The sequence below is a fragment of the Plectropomus leopardus genome, chromosome 3 (genome assembly GCF_026936395.1).
Source record: "Plectropomus leopardus strain MGB_pleo_1.0 chromosome 3, ASM2693639v1, whole genome shotgun sequence".
NCBI lineage: Eukaryota > Metazoa > Chordata > Actinopteri > Perciformes > Serranidae > Plectropomus > Plectropomus leopardus.
Genome location: NC_142178.1, coordinates 19,018,735 through 19,038,731, shown reverse-complemented (window position 1 = coordinate 19,038,731; position 19,997 = coordinate 19,018,735). Strand labels below are relative to the sequence as shown.

The following is a 19,997-nucleotide window of genomic DNA, read 5'->3' as shown; positions in this document are numbered from 1 at the left end:
TTAACTGTCGTGCCACTTTTAGAAGTTTTTTTATTGGTTTATTGAATGGTTTACTTGTTTATCAAATGGTTCAATAGTTTGTTACATAGTTTACTGGTTAATTTTACTATTCATGGGTTTATCAAACATTTTATTGGTTTATCAAGCATTTAAATGATTTATCAAATGCTCTATGGGTGAATAAGACCTTTCAATAGTTAATAACATGGTTTACTGGTTTATTTGACTATTCACTGGTTTATCAAATACTTTGTTGGTTTATAAAACATGTTACTGAATTATCAAATGCTTTATGGGTAAATAAGATGTTTCAGTAGTTAATAACATGGTTTTCTGGTTTGAAGGCAAGGCAAGGTAGCACTACGCCTAAAAGATGTTTCAACAGATTCTTTGGGGTTTCAGTGAATAATCATGGGATTTACTACTTTTAAAGGTGTTGTATTGGTTTTCTAAGGTACATGTTTATAAGATGTTTCACTGTAAGATGGTTTCCTGGTTTACAGGTAATGTAATTCCATTTACAATAAGTTTTGATGATTCATTTTCCAAACTGTCATATATCAGGTTTATATTATATTTTATGATTTCATTGTATTGGTGTATAAGATGTTTCAATGGTTAATAACATGGATTCCCAGATCATAGTTAAGGTAAGATAAGTCAAAGGGATTCATTTTTCAAATTGTTGTGCAACATGTTTTTAAGTTGTTTTACTGTCTTTACTTTTTTGTTTAATTTTACTGTTTACTGATTTATGAAATGCTCTATGGGTGAATAAGATGTTTCAATAGTTAAAAACATGGTTTACTGGTTTATTTTACTAATCACTGGTTTATCAAACATTTTATTGGTTTATCAAACATTTTGATCATCATCGTGATTCATTTTTTAAGCTGTCATGCGCCATGTTATCAGATGTTTTTACAATTTCTATGAGGTTTCACAGAATAATCATAGGTTTTGCAAGATGTTTCGCTGGTCTTCCAAGATGATTCGGTTTGACGCGGATGATTTACTAGTTAACAAAATGGTTTTTATTGTAGTGCTTTCTTAGAGGCTTTAATGGTTTATAAAAGGTTTTTTTTTTGGTTTGTCAGAGGATTTTACTACTTGATAACAGGGTTAACTGGTAAGGTGAGGTAAGTCAAGGTAAAGTAAAGTGGTGTGTTCGTCAAACATGCACCAGGTGTATAAGTTATTACTTCGAAGATGATTTGTTTTACGCATTTAAAGGACAATTTACAAGTTAACAAGATGGTTTAATGGTGTAAAAGTAAGGTAAGTTAAGGTGATTATGTTTTTTAACAGCTGTTATGTCCCAGGTCTATGAGATGTTTTCTTGGTTTATAATAAGAGTTTACTGGTTTATAAAATGTTTTATTGGTTTATCAGAGGTTTTACTGGGTTAGTAATAAGTTTTATTGTTTTTTGAGTTACTGCTGGTTTTATAGGTTTATTTGAGAGTTTACTGGTTTATCAAAGGTTTTAGTAGTTTACAACAGGTTTTAATGGTTTGTCAGAGGTTATCAGTAGGTTTTACTGGTTATTAAGATGTTTTACTGGCTCAAAGTAGACTTTATTGGCCTATAAGTAGGTTTGATGGTCTAGTAGATGTTTTACTTGTTCGTAAGAGTGTAATGGTTTAACAGTAAGCAAAGTTGATTTATTTGTCAAACTGCAATATCAAATGTTTTATTGGTTTCTTATAGGGTTTACTGGTTTATCAAACATTTTATTGGTTAATTGACTGGCTAAAAGGGTTGTATTGATTTATAAGAAAGTGCTGTTTTTTTGTTTTTTTAAGATTTCACTAGGTTCAACTGGTCTAAGAGAGTTACTAGTTTTAAAAGAGATTTTACTTGTCATGGTTAGTTGTTTCAGTGTTTGAGATTTCATTTCATTTCATATAATATGTATTTATTAAGGTAAAATATAGTATATTTAGAGGATTGCATTACATGTATCCATTTTAATAATTCACAGCATTTATCACTAATGTTGCTGCTTATTTCCACTACCTGTCCCAGGAAGGGACAGGTAGCATAGGTACTGAATACTGTTTTTGAAGATGAATTACTGTTCATTAATTTGTTTTATTTGTTTTTAAGAGGTTTTCGTGTTTAACAAATGTTTTACTGGTTTACAAAAGCTTCCACTTGTTGATAACACTAACTGGTTTAAGGTAAGATAAGGTAAGGTAAGGTAAATTAAGTTAAGGCATGGTGTTCAGGCAAGGTGATTTATTTTTAAAGGCATCGTGACTAAATGTAGCTTCTCTCTTCCCCCCAGGCCTCCACTTGGCTGGGAACCAGATGAATATGTGAGCTCATGCTTCATTTGCTCTTCCAGGTGCTAAATTAGCGTTTGCATTTGGTCTGGCAATGTTAAGCTGGGCCTCCACCAGCGTGTGACATAATTATTTGTATTCTACTTTAAGTTTACAATAAATTAAATTATTAGAATTTTATAACATGTGCCCTCTCTCATCTGTCACTGACTATAGGCTATTTTGGTTTTTGAGAGGTTTCCCTGTTTTATAGGAGGTTGTATTGCATTATACTGAGAAGTATTTTTGCACTGCTTAATGGAATGGACAAAATAATAATAATAATAATAATAATAATAATAATAATAATAAAATAATGATAATAATAAAATGTCAGTTTGAGGCAATAAAGTTGACGACACCACAAACTAGCCTACATCCTCCAAAATGATCATACGGTTCAGTCAATGCCTCTCTTAAACAGTTTAAACTAAAAATGAGCATAGTTACCAGCGGTGGCTTTTACTCAAGTACTTAAGTACAATTTTGAGGTAGGTTTTGAGGTTATACTTAAACATTATTTGCAGGAAAATATTGTACTTTTTACTCTAGGGTTACTAATACCAAATATAAATAAAACTTATTATGGTCAAATTTGTCTTCTTGTTGTATCTACCTCAGCCTACAGCATTTGTTTATCAAATGTAGTGGAGATAAAGTTGTATAATTCCAAATAAAAAAGAATGGGAGACTCATGTAAACTTACAGATACTCAAAAACTGTAATTAAGAAAGCCACAGTACTTAAGTCCAGCACTACTTTTATATCAGTAAAATAGCCCGCCTACCTGTTAATGGTGATGTGTACTACACAGGATATTGTTTACATTATGAGAGGCTGTTTGTCATCCTCAATGCTCCCTGAATTATTATAGCTCAATTGAGTTATGGTGAACACTTATTATTCTATAACTATCATGGAGCCTTAATGTGTCACCCTGTGTACAGATTGATTTAATCTGTTAAATTAATCTGTTTCTGTGTCATGTTTTCTGTGCTTTGTGTGTTTTTATTATGCTTTTTAATACTTGCTGTAACACAAATTGCCCTTCAGGACAAGTAATACAATTGAATTGACTTTTTTTTCTACCGACTGTAACCTTTATTTATTTATTTATTTATTTATTTATAGTAAGACTGCATTAGTTTGGGCTTACTGTGACTGTTTGCGTTTCAGCGGATGTAAAAACAAATAAACAAACAAAAAACATTTTACTTTGAAACTAATGACCGGAAGTCCCCATCATTATTACTGACTTGATTCGGGACCTCCAGCCTGTTTGAAGCTCAGCTTCCGCAGCAGCGGCGGCAGCGGCAGCAGCGGCGGCGGCGGCCCGGCGTCTGTCACATGGCTCAATATGGAAGTAGAGGATTCAGTTTGCCGGTCAAATACGTGACACCGAGGCACAAGTACCTTTAGGCGTAATGTTGGCCCTGTAGTAACGAGAAAGAGGAACACAAATCCCGGGACAAAGGTTAACTAACGTTAACCTTGTGACTGCCGCCCGCGGGGAAGTTTCGCTTCCCCGTCAAGTTTTCTCAGAGGTGTTTTCCGGAAAGTTGTTTACGTGACTGTCCTGAGCCGGAGAGCCCACTCCTCAGAGCTGAAGTTCAGTTCAGCTTTCGCTTCGTGGTTGAAGGCAACTGCGCAACAAGTTTTTAAACTCCGGGTTGTTGTTTTGGCCGGCCGCCCTGTGAACAGCTGACTCTCGGGCTGGAGGCCGGCTGTGTTTGATCCGCGCTGAGTGGATCCTCCATGGGCTGAAGATGATCGGGTCACCGGACCTGCTGGCCTTCACCGCCACTGAGGGGTTTGGGCAAGGAGAGGAGGACCAGGAGGGTCTGCCTGAAGAGCTCTCTGTCCCCCTGTTCCCTCCATCAAACCCCTGGACCACCTCCGCCCAGTTTCACAGAGACTTCATACTGGTGGCTGAATTCTCAGAGCAGGTGTGTATTTTTAAATTTTATTTTAAAAAAAAAAAAAAAAAAGCTATGATGGGGGATCCTTTTAAACCTAAACTGCCGGCACTGAGCAAGGAAAGAAGAAATATTTTTAAAAATCATGAAAGTAGGAAAAAAAAAAAAAAAGTACAAGAAAATTACCAGAAAATAAGTTAAAAATAAATAAATAAATGACCTGTGAGAAGTGCTTAAAATTGTAATTCTGTGACCTGATTTTAAATATAGTATGATGATAATTATAAATAGTTTTCCCCTATCGTTTTCTTTTTTTTCTCTAAACAGTTTCCCTTAGTTTTTTTTTTTTTTTTAAACTTAATCTACAAAATTCTTGCAATTTGTAGAACATTTCTTACCAAATTGCTCCTTGTCTTTTATTTCTTATGTTTTGGAATTTGCTCAAGGCTTGCAGCTTTAAATACTTGTGAAAGGTGTCTGGAAGCAACACAAGAAAAGTGAAGTCTCCCCAAGTTTCAAAGAGTTATCCTCTGTGGGAATAAAATATGTTGGGTCCCTCTGAATTTACTAGAGGTGGGGGGGTGGCTGGGGTGTGACCTCCTTTTTTATCCTCTCTGATGCTATATATGAAATATCACTATTTAGGGGAAAAGCTGCCAGTCCCTCTTGTTTTCGTCAATGTTATTTTTATTCCTACAAGGAAATCCAACCTCCCACGCATCAAGATAATCCAAACTTTATGGGCCCAGTCCTGTGCCAAACCTCCTCAGCTGCAAACACAAGCCAGTTGTCCTGATGGTGGCGCTACAGCAACCATCTAAATTTCAAAAGTTTAAAAATTCATAAAACATCATTTGTATGTGCTACAGCTATGCCACTTACAGCAAAAGTTAGACCCAGTTGTGAAGAAAGTTTTGTACACTTCACTTTGATACAAATTATTAAGTCCATCACTCCATTTTTATCACAAATTGTAAAACTAATTAAACTTATCTCCTCCAACATTTTCTGCTCAATTGACACCAAACTTGCTACAGGTCATCTTCAGACTGTCCTACACACACGATCAAAACTGATTTTTGATTTATCAGAAAATGAGTTTACAGTGCATTGAAATGTTTGACTTTAAACAGTGTTGTAAACATATACTTGCAATTTCTTTCTCAATAAATCTTTAAGGTTCATGGAAAACAAGGCAAAATGTTGCTTTCTTAGATTAGGTGTGTAACATTTCAGAATTTTATCTCAAAAACGTATTTTTTGACAGAATTTGGAATTCTGCCCTCATGTAAACTATTGCAGTCTATGGGAATATTGCATCTTTAAACATAAGTTTTTCTCTTACGGAACAAATCAGTCTTTGTAAAAACACATTATCAACGTCCCCATGCTGTCTAGATGCATCCTGCTGGTTGGCTCAGTCATAGTGTGAAGCCATCTGTGGTTTCTTCTCTGTTTTTATCGTTTCTGACAATGAAAAATTGTGTTTTTTTGGTGATTTTTAAAGAAAATATAACAAAATACAGCATTTAAAAGTTTTATGCCCCTCCCTTCATCCAAAATATAAAAAAGCCCCTCCCCAGGGCTTAAAAAACTGTCTGACATGCCTTCCCCTCTTTGCACCACCCCTCCCCACTGATTGCGGTGGGAATGAGTTACTACAGTAGCACACAGAACAGACGAGCTATAGACACCAAAAGGATAAGGATTAAAATAGTTCAACCTGCAAACACCTCATTCCCACCGCAATTAGCGGGTGCACGCAGGTTTTTAAAACACGGATAAACCTGCTAAATGGCTGTATTCCCACTGCCACTGAACTCGACGCTGGAGAGCAGTCGGCCTTTCTGACTGCTGGTGTGTGTGCGCCTTGTCTTGTTGACAGGCAGGAGGACAGGTAAACACAGCAGCAGGAACAGAGGTCTTTTAACATTTTTCAGTGGTTTCTTCACGTTATTTATCCCGTTCCTAATAAGTCCCCCTTAAAACGCCCCTTTTAAACTTGGTGCAGATGAATTTGAATCTGTGTTTTAGTGTTTCTTAGGAGGAGACGGACAGTAATTATTTTATTTTATTTATAGTTTATTTGCTAGGGACAATGCAGATACACATAATACAACTTCTGCCTATTATAAAAATAAGTGACGGCGTGTCATTGCATCTCGCCGGTAAGGGAGCTGAAATTACCGCGCTTACCCAGGTGTTGTGTTGCCATCGATGCGTTAAAACCCGTGTCTACTGCAGAGTCTTTTGACCTAGTTGTAAATGCCGATAGTAGGCATTCTCATTGCATTAAAAAGCCAGATGTTAGCGGGTATTAGCAAGTATTTGTAGGTTTTTTCTGCAGTGGGAATGAGATACAGGGGACAGTACACATTAAGTAGAAAAAAAATTACGGTAAATCCATCATAGAAAGTTCTAAACAATACAGTTGCTGAGGCAAGTGTGCATAAACCACCATTACTGCATATTCTTTATAACCTGTGCAAAATCAGGAATATATAGTGTACATAATAATATCTATTGGATATGGGGTGTACAATAAGTATTTAAAATTAGGCTTCATAATGATAGAACAATAAAATAATGTGTGTAGTGTCATAGCTCTGTAGTGCAGCCTTCTTAGATGCAATAACAGTAATGATAAACATCACTTTATAATTTTGGCCAAACAGCATTTACATATGGTTACTTAATTTTAACAAAGCTCAGAAGTTCACAAATAAAAGGGAGCTTGGAATATTAATATCATTATGTTGGTTTTTTTTGACATTTTTATTAATATACTGTATGTCTCCTACTTTTTAGTCTTTTAGACATGTTGTGCACATGTTGCTGCACTGTTTTGACTAAATTAGCTCAGTGTTTTTTGTGGTTATAGTGTTGCAACTGAAAGTGAGTGAGCATGAAATTATTCAGGAAGTGTCAGTAAGATAAAGATCTCTCTTTGCATGAAAGATGTCAGAACAAATTTCGGAAATATTCTTCACAAGATGAGCGCCAACACGCACAGACAGTCACACATGAATCACACAACAAACAGCATGAAAAAATTAAACTAGGACCCAAACTAAAAAATATAGGACCAAAATGTAACTCTAAATATGTAACACAATAGTACCTGGTTGGATTCTGTACACAGTTAGTGTAAGTCAAGTACATCCTGTATATTGATTAAAAGAAGTACAAACAGAAACATCTAGCGTTATTTTCACGGCATAGACTAATCTGTTATATATATTTTTTTCATAATCAATTAATCATTTTAAAATGGGAGCCCTTTTTTATTGCAACATCCCAAAACCCATGATGATGATGATTTCACAATCTTGTTTTGTCCTGTCAACAAAGCTTTAAAAAGATTTGGTTTACAATTATAAACACAGAAAAGCAGTGAATGTTCATTATGTAGAATTTACAGTAAAAATGGTAAAAAAAAAAAAAAAATCTGTCAGTATTTAGGAGGTGTTTACTGCTAACCACATTATCTCATCCTCTCCAAAACAAACAGTCATAAAGCAGTTTTGCCTTCAAAAATTTGCATTTTTCCGACGGCGCTTGTTGAGAAGGGGCTGCTAACCATGGTGGCCGACACGAAAACACAAATGGCCTTTAGAGCCAGTGTTTGGTTTGTCCATTCAGGACTACTGTAGAAACATGGCGGTGCAACATGGCAATCTCTGTAGACAAGGACCCACTCCCTCATGTAGATTTAAAAGGCTCATTCTAAGGTCGTGAAAATGCTACTATTTTTACTTTAAGGGCTTCATACACCAAAGAAAACATACTTTTTATTTTCCATTTCTGTTTCTGACAGTATATTACTGTAAATCCTACACACTGGACCTGTAAACAATTAATCAGTTACCAAAGTAGTTGATTAACTGTGTGTAAAACGTCTACTGTTTCAGACCTACGTCAAACCTTTTGCTGTAACTCAGTGATGAGTGCAGTCTTCAGTGTTTTTAAAATATTTTCTAAGGTTTAACAGACTAAAATAGTAATTCTCGGTGAATGTTTCTGCTGTATTGCATTTGTACAAACCTCTGCTGTATGTTTACAGGTGGGACCCAAACCTGTGTTGACAATACCCGACGACCCTAGAGTCATTGGATCGTTCGACCTCAACCACTTCTCTGTCCGCATCATGTCTGTTGACTACCAGGCGTCCGGCCCCTGCCACGGACCCCCTTCATCCTCGGGCCCCCGCCTCAACTTCAGCGAGGACTCAGAGGTGGTTCTGGGAGACTCCACAGAAAATGCGTTTGCATATGTTCACCACATGACCCTTTATGACCTGGAGGCTCGGGGCATGGTGCGTCCTTTCTGCATGGCGTACGTGTGTTCAGACCAGAAGAAGCTGATGGAGAACTTCTCCGAACTGTCGACAAGCTTCTCTCGGGCCTCTGACAGCCTTAAGACGGGAAACAGACAAGCATTTTCTATGGAGCTGCAGAGGAAGTTACAGGAGCTCGAGTAAGATCAGCATGTACATCCATAAAGTAACGATATAAATGTACTTAAGCATTAGAGCCTGATTCAAGCATCAGCGTCCATTGCGGACTACTGGGTCGATAATAACTTATAGATACTCCTTAATAATTTATCAATAGGAAACATGAAATTGCTGCGTAGAAATCAAACGACTTAAACTGTTTTTGTTAAATTTATTTTTTATAAACTGATAGTATCCTATATATCAGTACTGATTGTAATAATCATCAGTAGACCTTACTGTGAGCAGTTTCATGTAGGAACTATTTTCTTTCCACCGAACTACACTCGGCAACCGTATCACTGTGCAGAAGGAAGTGAGCATTTACTCATGGACAAAAGGCTTGTGACAATGCAAGATGTAAAAATCACTGATGTCCTCCTTAGCTGAGCTAGGAGAAACTGCTCACAGCATCGTCTGGGTCATGATTTCAGCAAAAAGGCATTACTGCTACGATTTTTGTTTTGGGTTTTTTTTGTTGTTGTTGTTGTTGTTGTTTTTTTTCAGACGTTCAGACGACGTGCCATCTAGCTCCATTAGGTGCATATGGCTGGCTTCTTGCAGATGTGAGATGAAATTTATGTTACACAGACTGTCACAGCTTCACAGATGTGGAAAGGATACTTTATCTTTTATTCCAGTCAATGAGTAGCATGTGGCATCCTTTTTAGCTGCATCTAATGATAATTTCATAATTTAGTCATCTGTTTATTTATTTATTTATCTATTTACTTTTTTAGATTCATTGATTTTTTTGTTACAGAAAACAACACAAAATAGCCTTTGGAGACATATTTAAATAGCATGAGATATCTAAACAAAAGACCAAAGACATTCAATTTACATTAATATAAAAAAGAGAAAAGCAGGGAACTTCACATCTTTAGCTGGAATCAGAGAGTATTTGGCGATTTTACCTGACACATAACTGAAAAAAACGATCAATATCAAAGTCGATGTTGACAATTTTGAGTCAGTCCAGTAATAATAATAATTATATACTACTATATATAGTAATCAACAGCATTGATCTCAATAAAATAAAGGCCCTGACGCACACCAGCCCGCCGAAGGCTTTGTGTGATTGACCATCCTGCGTTGCTGCCATTACGGAGGTGGCAAGTCACAGTGTCTGCTGCTTCTTGCTGACAGTGACACCAGCAAATGGTGAAGCTAATTAATGACAAGCGTTGGCATAAAATGTAGACATCATGGACTTTTCTGCCAAAAAGCTAACGTTTTCCATGGTAAAAAAAATATCTCCCCTCCAAAGTCACACACCTGATGTTATTGACCCTGTGCATCCTCGTGGATGTGAACAAGACACAAAATGAAGAGTTGGGCACTTGTGGTTATTGGAAGGTTTTAATTAAGTCCTGAAAATAACTTAACGCTCCTTGAAAATCTTGTCTGGCCTCAAGTGGTTTAAATTCCCAACTTGCTGCAGTGATGTACAGGTTTACTCCAGGACCCTGTGACATCACTGTTTGGTGTGGACGCAGGTGTAACAGAGCAGACTCGAAACGTTCAACCATCGACGGCAGTGATCATCAGCTTTTCAACCTGGTGTCAAGCCGCTCTCTAATTGTGCTGACTAAACAAACGCTCTTTGACTGTTTCAGGTATTCTCGGTTGACTCTGCTGCAGGAGACTGAAGTTACGAGGATGGCCAATGGGCTCACAGAGGACGGAGAAACAGTAGATGAGCTTGAAGCTGTAGAGCGTTCAATCTCAAATCACAAAGACCTCCTCCGCCAGGTCACGTCTTACCCAAACAGGAAGCTGAAACAGCCAGACTTCCTGCCTTATGACCCGGCTGACTCCCTTGCTGATCCAACTGCGTTACTGCCTCCTGAGCCCTGTCCCTCCCTCTCCACCTCCACCTCCACCTCCACGTCCTGCAGGTCTGAGCGCCATCTGAAGCCGCTTCAGGAGCTTTGCAACACTTACTTCCTGTCGCTGATGAAGGAGCAGCTCGCTGACACAGAGCGCCGCCTACGTGGCGACAGGAGTGTGCTACAAACTGCTCGTGTCACGCGATATTTGTCCAGAAGGCTCGCGTTCATCAACTTCTTGTTTGAGCTTTGGAGTCCGGAGGACGGCGATGAGGAGGAGAGAGAGAGCTGTGAGGCAGAGCTGCAGAGGGCAGCGGGGAGTAAGAGCGGCATCGAGATGTTTCAGTCAGAACCCCTGAGCCTGGAGTCCTTCTACTCCTGTGTGGAGGAGATCCCTATCAAACTGGAGGCAGGAGAAGCTGGGACAGTGACTCCTGATCCCAATGTCTCCACTGAGATGACAGGAAGTGTGAGCAGCGGTGACAGCATCGAAGTGCTCGGGACTGAGAAGTCTTATCGGACGCAGCATGATGTCACTGGATCTGACAGCAGAGGTACGAAACAATTTGTTGATCATTTAAATTTAATATCTTTTTTTAATTGGGCTGATGGTGGTAATTGATAGATTTCATCCCCAGGTGAACCTGTAGGTATTGCGTTTCATCGCTTCGAGGCATAATTGGCAAAAGCTGCATTCCCAGTTTTTATCAATAAACCAGCAACAGATGGTCGCAGCAATATAGCCTGTTCCTGACATTTAGTGCTTGGTATTTATTAGTGTGGATGCTTCAAAGCATCCACACTAATAAAATGCTTTACTTTGCTCAAAATGCTATACTTTGACTTTTTTTGACATTTGGAACGATGAATTCCTAACCCCAACCCCGGCCCCAAACCTTAACCCTACTATAGTTAGCCATTTTTCAACATTTGAAATGTTGACTTTTTGGACTGTTCTTTTGTTCTTTTCTACACCATAAACTTCTTCAAAATGCTGTACCATAAGTTTTATCAGCATCTGGAGCAATTACCTTTTTTTTTTTTTTTTTACCATTTTTTCCACATGCTATAGTGCGCCATTTGTTAACATACTAAACTATAACTTTTTTTCAACTTTTATTTTTTTAAATTTTAAGATTTAGATTTTTGCGGCATTTAAACAGAGAGACGGGAAAGAGAGAGGAGAGGAGAGGAGAGGAGAGAAGGGGATATGACTTGATCAAATAATCATTTTACTCTTTTTAGAGAGGTGGTAGGCCATTCTGATTCTGACATTTGTCCCTACTTATACCACTACTGCTAACACTACTATAGTAGTACTACTACAACACCTTCTACTACTACTATTTTTACTACTATTACTACAACTACTAGTACTAGGACAACTAATTATACTCCTGGTACTGCTATTACTTCTACCACTACTACCACCACTAGTTATTTCAGCTTTATATTTCTGCATTTTCAGCCATAGTTTTAAACTGATTTCAGCTTTAAGCATCCACACGCATGTTCCACAGGAAATGCATTTTCTAGTTATATTTATCAGGCAAACACATCGAGGGGAACATTTCTCAAGATTTACACTATTCTGGCTTTTTTTCCCCCAGAATTTACTTTTGCTTGTTTACTGTTGCTCGGACAAAAAAAAAAAACAATTTAAGATATTTTATATAAGAAATCTTTAACTAATTTTAAACAAAAAAAGAATCCACAGATTACAATATTTGCCCTCAAACATGCGTCTCTGACAGCTGGACCAGCTGACAGTTCACTCCTTTCAACAGAGACACTAGTTGGGATGACGGACACCTCCAGGAGAGCCGCAGTAGATTCAAACGTCAGGCGTGTGCGAGCGTACGCCAGACGAGCCAACAGTGAGGACAGCATCGAGGTACTGAGTACCACCGAGTCTATCTTTCCTGACGACCTTACCGCCATCACAGAGGAAGAAGCAGAGCACCAACCTCTAAATAATGGCTTTGAAAATGACAAGGGGATACTGGCAGAGTTTAAATCTGACCACGTCCTCCAAGAGAAGACACTGATGGTGACTACTTTAGACAATGAGGATGAAAACAAAGAGCCTCTTCAGAAAGAAGACGGTCGTGTTGACAGAGAAGAGACAATAAAGCAAGTAACTGTTAATGGGAGGATTAAAGAGGAGCAGGTCATCCAGTCTTTGAGGAGCCATCAAGTCAATGAAGACAACAGTCCCGAGAAGACGTCCAGACTACTGCAAGGTAGAACGTCTGCTCTCATATTCATGTCTAAAGCACAATTTAAGACTACATCCACACCTATTTGGCTAATTTTGTAAACGCTGTTTACCTGTGAAAACAGCATACATCCACACTTTCAATTACAGATTTTTTTGTGAAGATCTCCATCGATTCTAAAAACGCATATCCATCATTTAAAGACTTTTTACAGTCATTATGCTAAATATACAATTATCAATAAGCTAAAGGGTTACTTTGCCAATTTTTAACAAGCTTAGTATCACAATAATGTAGGTAGTACTTCGGCATTTCTATATTGCCCGCCAACTCATGCCACCGAAACAGACACAAAGAGCATAGAAGCAGATCAAGAGACAGACCTGCTTGTCCCTCTAACTGGGACCAAACTATGATCAAATGCTAAAACTAGGCAGTGCTGATGGAGTATAGACCAAGATTATGTTACGGCACTGACTGTTTCTCTCCTTTAATGTTATTAGAAACACATTGTAGTGCCCTGTTAAGCTGTTATAGCAAGAGTTAAGCGACACAGATCAAACATAAACCAAGGCTGCGTCACTGTATTCCCTAGTTCTCTCCTTAAATGTTCAGAAGCATGTTTTAGCTTACAGTTTAACTGCAATGCGAGATTGTTTGTTTCCAGCCAACTGCCACTGTGTCAAACAGACGAGTTCTCATTACGTCTCCCACCAGCGTGATCATTTATTGGCCCGTTGCGATGCATTGCATTCTGTTCCTCGTAGGTTTTCCAGCTTTGGAGCAAAAGCAAATGCCACAGTCCTTTTTTTCTATTTTCTCCGGTCACTTAGCACCAATTTCAAAAGTATTTGTGTCTTTTCTAATGCTGCATTCACATGGAATTCAGCAGGCGGTGGACGGCAGACCAGCAACACATCCTCGATGGCACTGGAAATAAAGAAAAAAATCTGATGCAATGGCAGGACAGAAAAAATGGTGATAGGTCAAAAGATTCAATAAATGGATTAAATAAAATAATTTTGTGTCTATTATGTTATGTAATTATTGTAGCAATTTACATAGCCATAAAAGGAAGCTTTCACTTAATGTTCTGTTGCAAACCTTTAAAGGATGAAAACATTCCCATAATGTAAAGAAAGTTCAGTTCCCTCCAAAAGTCAATTATTCATTCATTATTCATCGTCTGCCATATGTCTGCTTGTCTTGTAACAATTTTTGATCATATAATTCGGGGTATTGTTCGGCCGTGGTCTCTCCTTGTGCGGGAGCTTTGCTATATCCGCTTTAAAATTCTGTTCTAGAGGACGGCAAACTTTGGACGGTAACGCTGTCTGTCATTGCCAGCCTTGCCTAATTTTACCTTCCTGCTCTCATTAACTAAAACAACATCTGATTTGCTGTCTACTGCCTGCCATATTCCATGTGAACGTAGAATTATAGACGGCCCAGCTTTATAAAGAGACCATCTTTCCAGCAGTGTGGTACTCCGACATGGAGAGCAAAGTGGGAAAAATCATATTATGTAAACTACTTCATTTGGAGGAAAAGTGTGCACCTGAAATATTGAAAATATCCCCTCACACACAAGAAAACTCAAAGGTGAACCATGAAGTCAGTCTGCAAACAGTGATGGATGTTTACCGCTTGCCTTTGCTTTCTCTTCCACTGTTTCTTGCCCCGTTGGACTTCTTTGTAAAGAAGTCTCCGTGTATGAGAATCTCAGTGACAGCTTGGTGAATAAAATGTTACTATTACTGATGGGAATGAGGGACAAAACTAAAAAAATAAGACCCAGGGTGTAATTAGACAGAGATATCCTTTAACATAATAAAATTGTTTTATCAGTTGAAGAAGCAGTGGAGTCGACGCCTCAGTGGTCTGAAGACCATCAGGCGATGCAGTCGGTGCCTGACCTTCATGTCAGCTTCGCCCCTCCTGTTGCCCCGGCCGAGGCTGACCGATGGTCTTCACCCTGCGCTCCTCTCAGGCTGCTGAGTGTCGACGAGGCCTCCGACTGCACCAGCTTCACCGGCTCGTCGGACCCACCCTCTCCCACCCAAAATGTCCAGTGCAACACCAACTCAGTTCAGAGGAGGAGAAGGAAGGCTGGACTCAGAGCCCTCAGGTTCCTCAAACAGAACTCGTTCTCCCAGCATGCCGTGTTTTGTCTTCTGAGTGGTCGGCCGCTGGTTGTCATCGGAGGAGACGAGAGTTTGGTCAAAAAGCTGGTGGACGCTCTGAGTCTCTTCCTGCCTGCTCCTGGTCCTGATCGAAACGCTGTGCTGCCGTTTTTGACCACGCCACTTCAACTAACTGACCTGCTGACCTGGAGGCTGATAGGAATACACAGGTACTCCATAACACACAGTCAGCTGCCAGTCACCTGTCTGTCTTCTTATTCTGATATTTTTTATTATTTTGTATTTAGTTCTACATCTCATCCCTTTCGTCACTTTTTCTATTTCAATGTTGAGACCCCGTGCTATCTTTTCTTGGTTTCTTGCTTAATTGACTGAGACCTTTGCAGACTATCCACACAGAAGTGTACCCAAAGAATAACAGCAATATTTTATACCAAGTATAAATTATATAACACAGCCTGTTTGTAACAGTTGGAAGCTGTGCTATGTTAATTCACATTGTCCCTATCAAATATAAAAATAAACTTAAATATAAACATAGCCGTAGAAAAGGATTAAGAAAATAGTAACATATACCAAATAGACCCTTTGTGCTGCCAGGTTGAAAATGTGTGTGAAGCATCTACATTTTAGAATTTGTAAAGTAAAGTTTGCCAGTAAACATAAAACAGGCAAGGGCACTGGCAACCTCCTTGGCAACAGCTGTCCCCAGTGTCATGCCGTGCCACACAGGCCTGTGTACTTTGCGACCAACAGATTTTCGTTTTGAAATGAGAAGATCAAAATTGGGAAATGAGCTGTTTCCCTACTAGCGTTTAGAAATAAGAGGGAAAAAAACGGATTTGTTTGAAAATAAAAGTCAGAAAATGAAAAAAAAAACAGCTCGTTATTATTATTATTTATTTATTTATTTTATGTGCTTTTAAATGGAAATCAGGAACTAAAACATGTGCGTGTAAAATCTGATTTTAATATTTAATTTGTCTGATTTGTTGTGACCCGGAAGTTGCTCATATCAGCGAGCTTCTACACTATTTTGCTGTTTTAGACGACACACTATACTATGTTATTTTGGAGGACATAATATACTGTGACTTGTTTTTACTATTTTGGACCACATAGTATACAATGACTTTTTATGCTGTTTCTGATGTCAAACTTTAGTATGATTATTTTATGCTATTTTGGACAACATACTACTATTATGTTTTTATGCTTTATTAGACAACATACTATGCTATAATTTTTTATGCTATTTTGGACAACATTCTATACTATGACGTTTTTATTTCTGTTTTGGATGACATACTATAACGTTTTTATGCTGTTATGGATGAAATACTATTCTAAGTTTTTTTTTTTATTCTCTTTTTGACGATGTATTAAAGTATGGCATTTTTATGCCATTGTAGATGACATGCTATATCACATTTTTATGCATTTTTGGATGACATACTATAATATAACTTTTTTGTGACTTTTTTGGAGACATCCTATACAACGACAATTTCTGCTATTTTGGACACCATACTGCACTATGACTTTTTTGACATTTTTTATGACAGACTATACTTTGACTTTCCATGACATTTTTAATGCCTTTTTTTCCATGACTTTTTTGACATTTATAACTTTACTATACATTTCTATATTATACTATGAAATCTTCTGACCTTTTTTTGCATACTTCATTATTTCCTTTTATGACATACTATACTTTGACTTTCAGTGACATCGTGTATGCCTCACCTACCATACCATGACTGTACTTTTCTTTTTGCCCAGATCGTCCTCCAGCTCTTCGGCAAGCATTTTGCACTCTCTGACTCGTTACAGCCGTTATCTGGCCCTATTGGATCTGGACCAGAGGACGCTGCTTTGTCCGTCATACTCTGGCTCTCTCATCAACAGGCTGGCTAACCCTCACACCAGCATCAGCCGAGGCACCACCTACCTGCTGCACCTGGAGAGCTGCCTGACTGCACTGGCCAACCAGGCTCTCTTGTACACAATAAGTCCTGCTTTACAACGTTCAAACACTGCTGGAAGGAACGATGGCACGGAAGGAGAGGACTTGAGTGAGTACGATTTGAGAGTGATGCATTTCTTGTGTGACCTCATAAAACAGCGCCACACAGGACGTGGACCACCAGTTTTAAGATTCTCTTACAGCTCAGTGCAGCTGCACAGAAATACATATGCACCATAAACAAAAACAACTGACTAGTCATAAATATATCAGAATCAGAATCCGGTTTTATTGTTAAGTACATTTACATCTGCAAGGAATTTGACAAGGTGTTTTGGTGCAAAACAATTAGCATAAAGGAAGAATAAAAAATACTGAATTTGAATAGTAGAAGACATAAGATAAAAATATAGAAGAAATTTAAAAAATATAAAAACATTAAAAAACAGAATATAAAGAACACAGAGTATTGTTCATGATGGTGACAGCAGTGGGGAAGAAACTGTTCTTGAGGTGTGAGGTTTTGGTCCTGATGGACCGTAGCCTCTCGCCAAAGGGGAGGGTTTCAAAAAGTCCGTGTCCAGGGTAAGAGGGTCGGCCACAATTTTACCTGCACGCCTCAGGGCCCTGCAGGTGTACAGGACAGTGGCAGGTGGCAGCCAGTCACTCTCTCTACAGCGCGGATGATACGCTGCAGCCTGTTCTTGTCCCTCGCCGTGGCTGCTGCCTCGATGATGGCGGTGTAGAAGTGCACCATCATTGTCTTTGGCAGGCTGAATTTCTTCAGCTGCCGCAGGAAGTACATCCTCAATTGTGTATTAATATATACAACAAAATGCACTGATTTTTCTTTAAATTTAACCGATGCAGATTTGTGTCGCCTGCCACTGAAGAATCATGATGTTTTTATCTGCAGTGTTAAATGTTAGTGTGCATGCATGATTTTTACTTATCATTGAATCTGTGGCTCATGCATCTCTCGATCACTGGATGCAAATGCAGTAGTGCCACACTGGCACCAAAGACTTTTATCGATTGACATCCTCAGCAGATTATTTTTTATTTTTTTTTGGGAGCGTGTTTGTAAAATGAAAGCTTATTTTTATGTGAACACAATGTTATTTAGGATAATGTAGCTACATTTGAACACTGTATAATATAAACAGGAAAAATCAAAGTTACTGTTAAACAAACGTTGTATTGTTATTTATAGATTTTTACTCCACAACCACAGGACTGATCATTATTTAATTTTAGAAACACCACTGACTGTAACTTTTCTGTCAGGTCTGTTGCTCTGTCCTTTAACCAGCTTGGCTGCAGTGTAGAACAACTTCACACTCAAGCTAAGTTTAACAAGACTGCTCTTTTAAAACTAGTACAGGTTAAGTGGAACTGCCGATTATAATAAGCGCCAGATTGTTAATGAAAAAAAATCGACCGAAAAACAAAAATTCCCAAACATATTTTCTTTTTGTTTAATTTCACAAAATCATGAAGAAAGGCAAAATCTAGCGACGTGAATAGACATCTCCCGTCAGTCTTCATCCATTATCACAGTATTAGTCTGAATAAAACGGCGAGAATGTAGCTACTGCTCTCAGCAAGCTAATAATGCTTCGCACAAAGACTGGAAAGAAGGGAAATCAGCTAACCTGTAACCTTAAACCCATGAAACAACACAACAAATCACTGGTTCATGAGGGTAACCCGCTCATCAATCAGTGATTTGTAGCATATACCTTTTTCTTTTGCAGAAAAAAACATAAAAATGTCAAAGTGTAGGATGTCATCCAAAACAGCATTATTACATCAAACTACAGCATATATTCCAAAAAACATTAATAAGTCATACTATAGCAAATCGTCCAAAGTTGGAATTAAAAAAATCACACTGTACCATATCATTCAAAATAATATAAAAAGGTGATACCGTAGCATGTCGTCCAGAAAAATGAAAACTGATGCTATAGCATGTCGCTCAAAATACCATAAAAACTCTTCATTTCATTAGATATGAAATCTTTTCTATAAGTCAAAGCTGCAGCTGATGACAGAGCAACAGACTCCCTCTGTCTTACACTGTACATTTGCGTTTGTCATTTTATTGATTCAAATATGAGCCAATTTTAACTTGTGTACATTTACTCACAGATCTATTATTTATTTAGGAATCCAAATATTTTTTGTCTTTTTTCATTTATTTACCAACATTACATGACTGCTTGCTGTGAACATTTTAAATAAAAGTAAAAATAGTTTTCAGTAAGTAATACATAAAAACCTCTCAATAAAAACTAAATTTCAAGAGTGCAGAAAGGATCTTTTATCTGGTTTATACCTTCAGCAAAGTGAAAAGATGAAGTCATGAAAGGACACAGTTACATAAAGTGTCTCTATAATGTTAATTATTGCAGAAAAACAATGAGGATATTTTCTTTTCAGTCTGCTGACAGCTGGCCGGTCTGCCTAGGTACTTTGACATCTGTATAAAAATACTCATTTGTCTTTAACTCCCACTGAACTTGACTCAGGATAGCATGCTGAAAAATGCTGCAGAGTTTTACAGGAACATCAACGTGGATCAGACCCAGTAACAACCACTGTAAAAAGGAGAAAAATATTATCTCAACATGATTTGCTGCTGTTTAAGATGAGGCTTTGTGTCAAATATAAAACAAAGAGGTATCACTCACAGTTTGGTTGCTTTGTGTACAAATGGTGCTAGTACTGGGAGAGAGGATCCGTCCTGAGGAGAGGAAGAAAGGGGATTACATCACAGATGCAAAACTCATCCTAAAGCATTTCTTCCATGGCAGCATAAAAATATCATGCTACAGGAAATCATCCATAATATCATAAAAATGTAATAACATAGCATATCAGTAAAATTCCCCCAAAATGTTATACTATAGCATGTCATCCAAAATACCACTAAACAGCATAAAAAAGTCATTTTATAGCATGCATCCAAAATAGCACGAGAAGTCGTACTATAGCATTTTGTCGAAATTGGCATAAAAAAGTGATACTCCAGCATGTCGTCCAAAATAGCGCAAAGAAGTCATACTACAGCATGTTGTCAAACATAAC

The 19,997-nt window shown here is 38.0% G+C and overlaps 1 protein-coding gene across 1 annotated transcript; it reads left to right on the top strand.

Moving 5' to 3' along the window:
* Positions 1-3,594: 3,594 nt before the first annotated feature.
* smcr8b (Smith-Magenis syndrome chromosome region, candidate 8b) lies at positions 3,595-19,212 on the top strand. Its single transcript, XM_088075825.1, has 6 exons — positions 3,595-4,272; positions 8,306-8,718; positions 10,360-11,126; positions 12,360-12,815; positions 14,640-15,144; positions 16,721-19,212. Exons 1-6 carry the CDS (start codon positions 4,093-4,095, stop codon positions 17,142-17,144), a joined length of 2,745 nt encoding a protein of 914 aa, XP_087931951.1. The 5' UTR covers positions 3,595-4,092; the 3' UTR covers positions 17,145-19,212.
* Positions 19,213-19,997: the final 785 nt, after the last annotated feature.

Excerpts from the sequence above, each read along its gene's own strand:
- smcr8b (XM_088075825.1), top strand. The coding sequence starts at position 4,093 with ATGATCGGGTCACCGGACCTGCTGGCCTTCACCGCCACTGAGGGGTTT. Across the intron at positions 8,719-10,359 it reads AGGAAGTTACAGGAGCTCGA|GTATTCTCGGTTGACTCTGC; the intron begins GTAAGATCAGCA and ends TGACTGTTTCAG. Across the intron at positions 15,145-16,720 it reads AGGCTGATAGGAATACACAG|ATCGTCCTCCAGCTCTTCGG; the intron begins GTACTCCATAAC and ends CTTTTTGCCCAG.